The sequence below is a fragment of the Cyrtonyx montezumae genome, unplaced genomic scaffold (assembly GCF_038088225.1).
Source record: "Cyrtonyx montezumae isolate F1298 unplaced genomic scaffold, pur_monq_1.0 scaffold_7, whole genome shotgun sequence".
In the NCBI taxonomy this organism is placed as follows: Eukaryota; Metazoa; Chordata; class Aves; order Galliformes; family Odontophoridae; genus Cyrtonyx; species Cyrtonyx montezumae.
The window spans coordinates 25,789,704-25,802,515 of record NW_027072078.1 but is presented as its reverse complement, the minus strand read 5'-3'; the positions used below and the strand labels follow the sequence as shown (position 1 = coordinate 25,802,515).

Genomic DNA, 12,812 nt, shown 5'->3' with positions numbered 1-12,812 from the left:
TTAAAAGAAAGTGACTTCTTCAGTCATTGTGAGTGGAGACTGACTCCCTTACTACCCACACACTCACATTTTTGTGACTTCAACATCCAGTTCCTGGCTGTGATCCCCGGAAGCTGTCTGGACAAATTTAGTTCCTGCTGCTTGAACTATACCTGCAAAGGTAGTTGAGAAGGAAAGCTAGTCTTATTTAATAAGTTGTAAGAGTGTGGGGGAGGAGAAATTCTCATTAATGTCTATCTTTTTTATCTAACATCAATTAGTATGTTAATACTGCTAAGTCCAGTAGACAGAAAGAGGGGGCTGATGGGTTATATCTTCAGTATGCTATTTATGTCTGGAGTTACTGTGATGTTTATTCCCCTTATCTTCCTTACTTCTCAGATATTTTCCCAGGAAATATTAGTCATTACTTCAATCCATCCTCAGCTTGGCAGGCTTAAGTTTTTCACTGCTGGATTCAGAGGCTTGTGTGTTTATAACCCTCCTGTGTTGAACTGGGATGCAGTGCTTCTTGATTGCACATGCTGTTATCTCGTCCTGCTTAATGCCTGTGTCTGTTGATAGGTGTGTGAGGTGTTAATCCTCTAGTTTGAACATGTCTGCTATGGTGCACGCTAGGGAACAGGCTACTCCAGATCATTGTTTCAAGGTCATAAAAATCCAGCACAGAATATTCAGCTTTGGCTGTTCTTGGGGTGTTAGTTTTACATTTGTTCTAGCATTTCCCTTGTAGATGATTTTCCATTTAGGTGCTCTCATTCTGCTGCATACATGAGCTCTGTGCTCTTCCACTGATAGGCTGCCAAGCTCTTTAAAACCCACATGCAATTGTTTTCTTTTTCTTTCTCCTCTGCCTCTTGCTGGAATGAATTCACCTCTGGCATGCAATGGGGTGGCTCATCTAAGCACCTCCATCAGTTGTGGCCAAGTACTTTTTCACACTCACTGCACAAAAAAGATCGTGGTCAACAGATGCAAGGGTCTAGGGCAGCATGTGCAGATCACCACAGGAAAGGAAGGGGAATGCAGCAACTTGGTGACAGATGTCCCTGGGACTTCAGTTTGATGAGTTATCATCTAAAGAAGTCCTGCTGTTTCTCACCCTACTTGTCTGGGCTGAGCACCAGGCACTCAGCTGTGCTGGTACAGCTGTATGTGAGATCACACTCCAGTGTGACAGGGTGTAGATTAAAAGCACCCCTCCCAAATAAACTTTTCCTAACCCAGATCCTGTCAGTGAGTTCTTCTGCTGCCTTGCCCGCAAACAGATGTCCTGGCACAGCTAAGAGTGTGGCACACAGGAACTTTTAAATCCAGAACTGGCATATGATTGAATCATATCCTAGAAGGACCAGGCCTTTGTGAGTCAGCTAACACCCTAACATGACTTGACTGTTGCTCTTAAGCAAGCATATTTGTTCAGAGCTGGTCTGCACATCTTTGTACGGCACTACCTCAGATTCCCAATAACCAGATCTAAAAAGAGATCATAGATATGCAGTTAATCATATGGGGTTTTTTAAACATAGTGCCTTGTGCAATGTTTAACCTATATTACTAACAGGTAATTCCCAGAACTTGTTATAAGTTCATTGCTGACACTGCAATGTCAAACATGCTATGCCATTTTCTTGCCCATCTATTCCCAACTTCTTTTTGGGAGGACTGCCAGACTTGTATCTTCCTCTCAATTTTTGTGCAGCCATTCAGCTACAGTGCCCAGAATTACCCTTCTCCAGCCCTCACCGAGGGGACTTCAAGTGCCAAAATCAAAATCTATAACGAGTCCCTGAAAACTGTGAATTTTCCTCCCTACTTCCCTAGGATTTTATACTCCAGACAGATCTGAGTGACTTTTTATGAAAATTGAAAATGTTTTCCAATGAATAAAGTTCAATTTCTTGCTCTGCACTCACTTTTTTCAAGGAATATGTTACTACTTATGGAGGACAAACATTATTTTCTCCTAGATTTGGTTTTATAAATGATTGAAATATTTTGACTGAAACTTTGCAAGAACTTTCACCATCTATCAGATAGCCAAAATAGAAATTCCAGCTGAAATAATCAAAGCTCGATAAAGCTATAAGCAGGTGACATCTGAATCCTAAGAGAAGGTACAGGTATATTAAAAGAACAAGAAATGCTTCTGTCCTTATCTATGATATCAGAATAAACACAGAAAATATGCTGGCAGCAAGAGGTAGGAGTGGTAGTTTGAATTTTTATGTCCTGCCCTTGAGTAAGTGGGAAATGAAATCACAGAATTATAGGATCATTAAGGTTGAGAAAGACCACTGAGATCATCTAGTCCAACCATCAGCCCTTGGTTGGAAACGGTGACACCTTTGGTAGGAGTAGGTCCATTTACTAAATATGAGAACTCCAGAATTAGAAGTATTGACAGATAAGGATGGCCATTTGATCACAGATGTTTTAAAGATGGTCCTCTCTGTCTGATGGATGCTGTCAGCTACAAAGGATCTGCCTCGTAACAATATTCCTGAAAAAGATCAGTGCACATGAGTTTTTATCCTACTTCCCAAGTTTGTTCTTTTGGAGATATTTTTATGAATTTAAAGATGGAGTAATAATCCATATGTAATTTCATAAGTAAAAAGAGCCTTCCCACACTCACAACGTGACATGTTTATAAATCCCAACATTTCAACTATAGCTGCTTATTTGTTTAATTTTTGGGCTGCTTCCCAGTATCACTTATGAGCCAATAATTATTTGTCAGCTTATTTTTTTTTTAATTGAAGCCACGGGCCTTATCATACCACTGATTTCTGAACAGAGCTCCCTGCTGGAGTCAGCAAGCCTTACTGGTTCAAAAATGAATAGAAACGATCCAGTACTTGGATTATGACTTTTGTAAGGCAGGAGAAAAAAGGAGATAAAAATCTAGTATTAAGTATCTCGAAGTAGTTACTTTGATTTTTTTCTCCCTGACTTTTAGCAACCCAACTCTATGGATTCTTGACTGCACACAAACAGCAGCAAAATTTAGTGCTCTTTTCTCTGGGTATCTTGCCTTGTAACCTGCAGCCCAGAACAAATTTTTATGACGACATGATAATCTACTGCAAACAAAGGTTTGCAACAGATGCCTGATACCCCCAAGCTGCTGTCTGAAAAGCACAGTAACAGATCTATATTGCTTCCATGTCACTGCTGTGTGTTTTTGATGCTGCTGCCGATGAGCAAGCAGGGAAGATGGCAGCCCACCAGAGGTGCATTGTGAGTGTTCAACATCATGCCAGGCTTGGAGAAGCCCAGAGCAGTGCGTTTAAGAGGAAGAGCATTTGAATACCCTGCCCTGTGCCCACACTTGTCTCCCTCACTGAGCAGGCTCACAGCCTCCCCATGTCTTGGTTTGGAGAAATAATTTCCTCACAGGGAATCCCAGGGGGTTGATACTACTGCCTGCAGAGCTCAGCCAAATGTGGCACAGTGGGGTTTGGCAGTGGTAGCTGGCTCAGATTTGGGATCAGGGCCATCTGCCGGTGCCCCAGCCTCCTCTTCACTCCTCTTCGTGCAACACTGAGGCCAAGGCCAGCGTTGCCTTTGCCAATGGGTTTACCAAAGCTGCTGAGCATCCCACCAGCCACTGGGTTGGATGTTAGGAAAAATTTCATCTCAGAAAGCATAGTGGGGTATTGGAACAGGCTGTTCAGGGAAGTGGTGGAGTCACTGTCTCAGGAGATTTTTAAGAAAAAGGTAGCTGTGGCACTGAATGACATGATGTGGAGCTATGGTGATGGTTGGACTAGATGATCATTGTAGTTTTTCCAACCTTAAATGTTCTCTGATTCTGCGGTTCTCAGCTCCTCGAGGAGCTGCACTGGGGCTGCTATTGAGCTGTAGAAACTGGATCAGGTTCACTGTAGTCATAGAGTGTCATGGTTGTAAGAACTCAACAGCTTATTGTGTCCAAATGCTCCCTGGTGTGCAGTGAGGCTTCAGGAAAACCAGGCAAGTGTTTACTTTTCAGAAGGTACCATTTATTTCACTCAAGCAATCTGTGATGTTGATCCAACATATGACCTGAGGACAGACAGTGCCTGTAGGATGGGGAGAGATGGGCTGTGTAGCCCTGTGGTTGTTACCAATGTGCGTAAGGCCATACTTACAGTGTGTTTGGATGGGACTGAAGTCAGGGAGGCCTCAGTCTGAGCCTGTAGATGTGATTATACCAACAGACCCAAGCACTGCAAAGGCAGAAGCATCGCAGAAAGGAGACAGCAAGCATTGGCCATGCATTGCTCATAAGGCTGAAGTTGTGCTGCATGGGGCCCACAGCCAGGGCGGCTTTGCAGCCAGCAGGCGAGCACTGCATGGCAGGGCTGGTTGGGTGCCTGCGTGCACATGTTGGGTATGCAGGGTGGAATTTGGAGGTAAACACTGATGCAGCATGGCCTGAAAACAACCCTCTGTTTTGAATCCTGCTCACAAGCACAGACAGTTCCTATCTAAGCTACATCTTAATTCCCCCAGCAGCTTTGTTTGGCATTTCTATTGTGGGGCCGTCTCCAGAAATGTAAACTTGCTAGTAACGACCTTTTTTTTTTTTTTTTCCCCAAAAACTAGGTGAAAAACCTGACAACAAATGGAAGATTGGGGCCTTGGTCCCCATGGCAACCGTGTGAGCATTCAGATGGGGACAGCACGGGCTCGTGTATGTGTAGGTCACGTTCGTGTGACAGCCCTCGTCCTCGCTGTGGAGGTCGCAGCTGTGAAGGGGCCAGGATTGAGGTCGCAAATTGTTCAAGGCACGTCAGCATCTCTGTGCATTTTTGGAAGGGAGCAGTAGTTGTGCCTGTTCACAGCTTATCTCTTTCCTTGTGTTTCTGTGACCATGATGTATCCCAGCCAACTCGATGCATGTGAAGACCAGCTTGAGATCAGAGCGAAGGGAGCCTGGCATTTTCATGTGTCTCAGCCAGAGGCCTTGGAATATGGGCACCCCAATCAATGTTAACATTAACCTTGCCTATACTGAGCCCCAGTTTCCCTCAAGTGTACATAAATAGTGATTCATCAGGAGATGACTAAGGCACAGGTAGATGTTATCCAACTGAACAGTAATAAGCTAAAAAACATCAATAAACTCTCAGTCATTATTTTGTGATGTCTGAATTCTGAGGCTGTATTGCAAAAAGCAGAGCTCCTGCAAACCAGTGCTTGAAGAGACAGGACCTAACACGGCTGTAAGTAAGGTCTGTCTGTGCTACTCATGTCCTGTGTGCTGCCTGCAGCATGCCATCCTGGCAGGCAGAGGCACCTAGGAGGCACGTGTATTTGGCATGGCATGTAAATAACATACAGCTCAGCTTATGTCCATGCCACATTCTTAGGGAAGTCTGGAGCTCAACTTCAGAAGTATGCAAGCTAAATGTCTGTCCTCTGGTGGGGTGCCTAGACACAGCTCTGCCATGTCTGTGTCCTTGCTACCCCATCTTCCTCAAACTACATCATGTAGTGACTCAAGGAAAGATGACACAATAGGGCAAATACTACTTAAGCAGGGTGGTGCTAGCCAATATTTTGGTAAATACTGGGTCAGTTCATTTTTTCATCTGCTTTATCTTCCTTATAAATGTTGATGCCATTAAAGACAGCTGTCTCTTGGCTCCTCCCTTGAGAACAGTGCTGGTCTTGGCACCCAACATTCAGTAATGCTCATGTTTGATTTGGCATCTCTCCTTCCAGTTGTGGGCTGTGCTGCCTAAAAGATGTGTAGTCATTCCTACCTCTGTGCTGCCACTGTGGGCTGAGCAGAGCCTTCACGGGGCTGTCTGTTCATGTCACTGGCAAAGGCAAATTACGCCAGCGGGGTGGGTTTCTCAGCAGTGCTCTCATGGTGAAAGCGGCAGGAACGGCTTCTGAGAAGGGGATGAAAAATAGATTATTCAATCTTAAGACACAGGAAAACAGCATGGTTTGAAAAATAAGGACATCTGGTCATCCTACATCCGCCTCAGCCTTCAAATTTCCTTTAATTGACTTCATATGGCATTGAGATTTCTTTTTGCAAGGAGGAAGCAGGATGGCTAAAGATGAGTTCTATTAGAAAGCTGGAAATCTGAAAATGCAAAGTGTCTTTATTTCTGCTAAAACCCTCAAACACAAATAGATACTGAGAATTGTTTTTCTGAGGAAATTTTAGGTGAGATTTCTTTCCTTTTTTTGCCACAATAGCAGAAACCTTCCATTTGATTTTGTCTTTTCATGTTTTAACATATAATCTTTGTTTTGAGTTAAGGACTGGGGAGGTAGTAGGTCATTTAAAACATGGAAGAATAACTTGGAAGGGTAGCACTTTTATGTAAGTGAATTTTTTGTTCTCTGACCTTGTTTGGGGTGGGAGAGGCGAAGGGAAGAAGCAGGAGGAGGAGGGGAGAAATATCTATCAGGGTTCTGAAATAAAGCTGCCAAGAACTGGCAAGAATTGATAACAAATACAAAAGTGTGAAGGGCAACGTGGGTTTTAACTTTCATCCCCTGCCCTGATTGGTGCTATGCCAGAAAATATTTCTTGCCAGAAGTGTTATTAGCTCAGCAAATGCTTTGAAAATTAACATCTGTTTTCAAGCTTAGCTTTCAAGAACCAGAGAGCACCTGAGCTTTTTTTTTGACTAAACTTTTTAGAAAGGTTTTTCTTTAGGGGAAAAATAAGACTTTTTTTTTTTTTTTTTTAACTTAAGGCAGCAAAGTGTTGAGATGAGGCAGTTCTGTAAGACAGAGCATTTTCACTGGCTCCAAATGAAATGAAACCTGCACCACAGAAAACAGGATGCAGTTCCTCCTCTCTTGCCTTGGTGAGGCTCTAAGGTTTAGTAGTTCTGCTAAATCGGACCAAGGCAAGCTGTAATAATCAGGAGATTTTAAAGATGAAAATGTCAGCTTCTCGGTGAGCACGTGGTGGAGTTACTGCATGGCAGTAGCAGAGCAGCCTCAGAGAAGATGCCCACATGCACATGCTCTGACATTTATGTTGTGAGGTATGAACTCAAGGTTTTTACGTCAAATTTGCTTCAGGCTCAGCTACCACTTTTCATTTGAGATGCAATCTTTTATTAACCTGAAACTCAATCCTGCCTCTGAGCTCTTACTTACCTTCTGGTTTGCACAGATTTAAGGTCACACTACAGTGATGTTTGCAAGCTGCCATGAAAGCCAGAAGCAATTATTGTTATTTTTATGAAGTTTGAGATTTCCACCTAATAGAATTCAGTGCCAAAGGCTTTAGGAAAACACCAAATATTATGAAGTTTGTGAGAAAATCATTGGAGCTGGCAACAAATTTGCTGTAAGAGATTTAAAGCATCAGTACCTACTGAATTAGTAGAGGATTTTTTTTTTGGCTGAGTTGGCATTAGCAAGCCTCAAAACCTGCACTTTTTACGTAAGAGTCCAAGAGTCCAGGAAATACAAATTTGTAATCATCAATTGGCTCAGAAAAGAGAGACATAGGAAAGACAATGTGGGAATAGGCAGTGAGTGTTGTAGGAACTGCACTGTTGTCCAGAAAATCCTAACATTTTCAAAATCATAACATGGGCTTCATTCTCTTCCTATCCCATTCTTAGACATGCCAATGGCAGGGAAGTAAGGCTAAACAGTTTTGAGACCCCTTCTATAAATCTCAGCTGGTGTGAAGTCTGCTTGTTATGGAAATTTCTCCATTAGTTTAAGCAGTCTCTCATCAGTGCCTTACGTGTTTGACTGTTAAGCATGGGAAGATTATTAGATGACCCTCATAATCTCTTATCTCTCACACTTTTTATTAGAAACGGCGCTTGGACACCCTGGTCTTCCTGGGCCCCATGTAGCACCTCCTGTGGGATAGGTTTTCAGGTCCGCCAGCGGTCCTGCAGCAACCCTGCTCCACGGTACGGGGGCAGAGTCTGTGTTGGACAGAGCAGGGAAGAGAGGTAAGAGATGTTACTGACACTGTGTGCTCATTTCTGTGGTTATAATGTTCGCAGCTGGAAATAGTGATCTTCTTAGAATGCAGAGGAAGGCTGAAGAGAGAAGAAAGAATTTCGTGGCTGAGGAGGGATGAGGTGACTCATATATAGCCTCTCTCTTGCAGTGTGCTTGTGAATATCAGGGACTGATACCTCCTTAGTGAAAGGAGAAGCTGTATCTGCTGTCAGCAATGTAGGGTCTATGGAAAGTTACACTGTTCTGACCAGTCCCCTGGGAAGCTGTTGAATATGTGCAGCTTTCACTTCCAATTTCAATTCAAGACAGATTCAAAGTTGAGTTGTTGCAGGGTACGGCATAAAAAAAAAATCTTTTTTTTTCATCTAAACTAAGCAAATTTCATGCAAAAATCAATTAAAAACAATGCTTTTTTTTTAACTTTCAGAGCTATTTGCACTGTTTTGTTCCTTCCAGCTCAGCCCCACCTTAAACACATGCTTCAGGACATCCAGATTGGTTTCCAGCTTTGACATTTCATTAAAGGCCACCTCTGCTTGGCAGTAGACTGTTGCTTGTCCCTTGAGTGGTCACTTAAGACAGATCTCTCTGCATTTCTCAGAATACAAAGGGCAATTCATTTAACTTCCCTTATTTGGGACATTTTAATGTTTGGTTTGATTTGTGGCCATTCAGAATGGTTCTTTTTGGGTTTTAAGGACTACAGCTGAGTCAATTACAGTCCTGTGTGATTCAATTTGAGAACAATATTGATTAAAAAGCTGAACAAAATTGAAGTTACCTTTTCTAAAGGGAACATGAAATAACATTAATTCAAGACCTGCTTTTAGATGCATATATCATCCAGTTCAGCTCCAGTTGCAAACACTAGTTTCTTAGGGATCAAACAACAGAAAGGGCCAAATAATGAGATGAGAAGATTGCCAAGTGTTTAGCATCTGCCAGTGGTGACAAGTCAGTGTTGAGCTGACCTCCTGTTAGTTAAATAGGAGCCAGGTTTTGAAAATATTTACCATCCACTATCTATATTTTTGACATGTTGGCTTCATCTTCTGAATTATTCTATAAATTCAGTGCATAAAAGTTTTGATTAGAACACTTTCAAAAGCACAGTCTTGATCATGTGCTCCAAATGGAGCATTTACACAGCCTGGAGAAGCAAAGGCTGCAAGGTGACCTGATAGTGGCTTTTCAGTATCTAAAGGGGAGCTCAAGGAAGGAAGGGGACAGGCTCTTTAGCAGGATCAGTTGTGACAGAACAAGGGGAAATGGTTTCAAGCTCAAAGACTGTATATTTAGGTTAGATATAAGGAAAAAGTCTTTTACAGTGAGGATCACTGTAAGTCACACATGAGTCACTGGAACAGGATGCCTAGAGATGTGGTGGGTGCCCCGTACCTGGAAACATTCAGTGCAAGGCTGGATCAGGCCTTGAGTGACCTGATCTAGCTGTGCATGTCCCTGTTCATTGCAGGAGAGTTAGGCTAGATGACTTTTAAAGGTCTCTTCCAACTCAAAGGATTCTATGTTTTTATAATTCTGTCTCAGTGGTTAGCCTTGCCAACCAATCCTCCATCTGTATAAAGGATACAGTTCTCTGCCACAAATAGGAAAACTTCTAATCTGACTTGTGTCAGCCTTCTGCTAGCTTTCTGTGCATGCAGTAAGTGTACCCAAAAGCAGTGTGACGTCTAGTTCTGCCTCCATCATCATTCTATCCCTGAGTTGTGCTGATGTGGACATTTTTTGAGTAATGTGCTCTCTCCTTTCAGATTCTGTAATGAGAACAGTCCATGTCCATTACCAATTTTTTGGTCTTCATGGGGTCCTTGGAATAAATGTAGTGTGAATTGCGGTGGAGGAATTCATTCAAGGCAAAGGTCCTGTGAAAATGGAAATACATGTCCAGGCTGTGCTGTGGTATGTATTGTTTACTGACACTGAATATTGGGCACCTACTGACATCTAGCTTCTAGGGACTTGGTATTTAACTCCTCTTTCCATCTTGGTTTCAGAAGTCAGTGGAAGTCATTAGGAGTGTGTGTGTGTGTGTACGGGTTAGGACTGACTGACGTACAGAGAGCTTCTGCAGGCCTCTCTAGACTTAGATATCCAGTCCTTTACCTGACACTCTACGTTTCATTCTCCCACTCCAAGAATGATCCTGCTCAGTCAAGAAGGCCCTATGCACATCAGAAATGAGTCTTGTTGTCATACTTGAGTAAACAGCGGGTCAAATACCCAGTTAACCCATCAATGAGGCAATGACTACCAATTTTCTCTCTTTATTTTCCCTTTCCTATTCTGGCAGCTGTTTCATGCAGCTGTTTTAATTAGTTTTATGGGCAGTTTTCTTTCAGTGTAAGCAGATCTGATCTGGAACCTCCCATCTGTTCACAAGCTGTTTGGCATTTACTCTAGAATCATAAAGTCCTAAAGCATTACATTTCTCTCCCTCTGCCAGAAAAGATGGGTTTATTTATTTATTTTTAGGCAAGAACTCAATGTCTTTCACTGGAATTCTTCCTGCTGGTGGTGAGAATTGTAAAGACCCCATATCACCCCACCCAGCGAGAACGTTGGCTGTACTCTGTAGACCAAGGATGGCAAAAAGTTCTCACTAGGGACTTCAAAAAGGCAACAACCAACCAAACAAACAAACGAAAAGCTACAAAAATGAGCATCTAAAAATGTCTTAAAAACAAAACAATGAACTTTACAAGGAATTGAATCTACTGATATTTTGTCCTCATGGGGCTCTCCAAGGATGACCTGAGAGCAGCATCTCAGAGTCACCACAGAAAATTAGCTTTTAGTTACTTTTATGCACTGCCTGTATTATTTTCCTGCCCATAATGTACCGTGCTTTCTAAGCCCCGCAGGACTCTGAGTCAGCAAAGGAACGTAAACCTGAGGGAGACATAAAAATAGTAAACATAGTTCATCCTTGAGGTCTACCTGAGGCTATATGCCACCACTGCCTCCACAGTGCCCTTGTTTTGTGCTGTACCCAGCACTATCTTGTATCTGTGAGGTCAGAGAAGGTGAATGGGAGATTTTTTAGATACAGAAGGTACCCCGTTGTTTTCTAGGATGCAAACAAATTCGTGTCAGTTAGTCTGCTGCTCTTCGATGAGGAAGGTCACATTGGTTTTCCTTCCTGGCAGGAATATAAGACCTGCAATCCAGAGAGCTGCCCAGAGGTGCGTAGGAACACACCCTGGACCCCTTGGATGCCTGTCAACATCACCCAGAACGGTGCCCGCCAGGAGCAGCGCTTCCGCTACACGTGTCGTGCCCAGCTGTCTGATCCCCATGAGCTGCAGTTTGGGAGGAAGAAAACTGAGAGTCGATTCTGTCCCAATGATGGCTCAGCTATGTGTGAAACTGACTGTACGTCTTGCCAGTTCTGGGAAACCATGGGACAAGCCTAGGTTCGGTGGTGGAAGGGATAATTCTCTCAGAACAGCAAGAACCTAACTGTGTCTACATAAATTTTGGCAAGTGTAGCTGTTGTCACTGCAGAATGGCAGGGATGGAGAGAGCTCTGTGATGGTAGAGGTCAATGCAGCCCTGTTAATGGTAGTGCATAGTGTTATTCTTGGTACTGCTGGGCTTCCCCAGAGAGAATGGGCTAATCATGAGGATGTAAGAAGAGATATTCTATAGGATAGTTAGTCTTTACTATTCTTTCTCTCTGGAGCTCCCTTTGTGCATTGCCTCCAGGGTTATTCCCTTCACTACTGCTGTAATGCAAGTCAGTGTCCTGATGGCACAGCCCAGACTGTCACAGTTCACTGTCCAGAAAGTTCACTGATCAAGATTATCACTAGATTCAGTTTCTATGTGCACAGATTTCACTTCCTTCTAGCTTTGCTGTAACCCTATGGAACACAACTCTTACAAAGGGCTTTCAACAGAAACTCATCCCCAGAGTGCATAAATCATGATATGATTCATAAGATGAAACCTTTTTTTAAAGCCCAGCAATTGATTGATTCGTGACGTCTTGTTTGTTTTCCTTGAAGCTCTTGTTGATGACCTCCTCAAGACTGGTAAGACCTCTGCACGGATTATCAATGGGGGCTGGTCCTTCTGGGGGGCCTGGTCCTCCTGTTCCAGGGACTGTGAGTTGGGCTTTAGAATCCGGAAAAGAACATGCACAAACCCTGAACCTAAAAATGGTGGCTTGCCTTGCGTGGGGTCAGCAACGGAGTACCAGGACTGCAACCCACATCCTTGCCCAGGTAACCATGATTATCTTCCTGCAAGAAATTCAGAGGTATTCTTCCCCATGTAAATGGCAGATACACCCAAAAATCAGTATTTTCAAGGTGCTTTCCCTTTTTTATTTTTATTTTTTAATTTGGGGGATTTTCCTTAATTTAAAATAAAAACTATTGTGATGACTCACACATGCTATCCACACACTTCGGTACTGTGACCTAAGTTTCACCTAGGCCAAGAGGGTAACACAGCCACAACCTCTAAAGGAAGTGATATGGTGGTTTGTCTGGTAGCGTTTTGCTTGAGGCAGGTTTGATGCCCCATCCAGTGGAGAGCATCATGGTACATCTGCACCTTGGTGAGGAGACAGGCTTAATGAATGTGACTTAATGCTGTGTAGAGATGCTTGATGTGGCAGTTCTTCTTGTGAACACTTGTTTCTTCCCCCTCTCCTGCTTACGTATTGTTCTTGCGATGGGCATCTACTCTTGGCATCAGTTACCATTTCCTGCACAGCCAGCAGGGAGTATTCTTGCCTGGTTTCCTGGTTTTCAAGTTTGTCCTCATGTTTATGTTGCACTCCTTGTCCAGAATAGTAATAATAGACCATTGACTACCGTATTCTTACTCTC

General features: G+C 43.1%; 1 protein-coding gene across 1 annotated transcript in view; it reads left to right on the top strand.

The window, feature by feature from the left end:
* SEMA5B (semaphorin 5B) overlaps window positions 1–12,812 on the top strand; it is a 249,948-nt gene that overhangs the window by 212,367 nt on the left and 24,769 nt on the right. Inside the window, exons 15-19 of the mRNA XM_065751192.1 lie at window positions 4,594–4,775; window positions 7,797–7,940; window positions 9,726–9,873; window positions 11,121–11,346; window positions 11,982–12,200. Of these exons, the coding sequence (XP_065607264.1) occupies window positions 4,594–4,775; window positions 7,797–7,940; window positions 9,726–9,873; window positions 11,121–11,346; window positions 11,982–12,200 (919 nt within the window). The remainder of the gene's footprint in view (window positions 1–4,593; window positions 4,776–7,796; window positions 7,941–9,725; window positions 9,874–11,120; window positions 11,347–11,981; window positions 12,201–12,812) is intronic.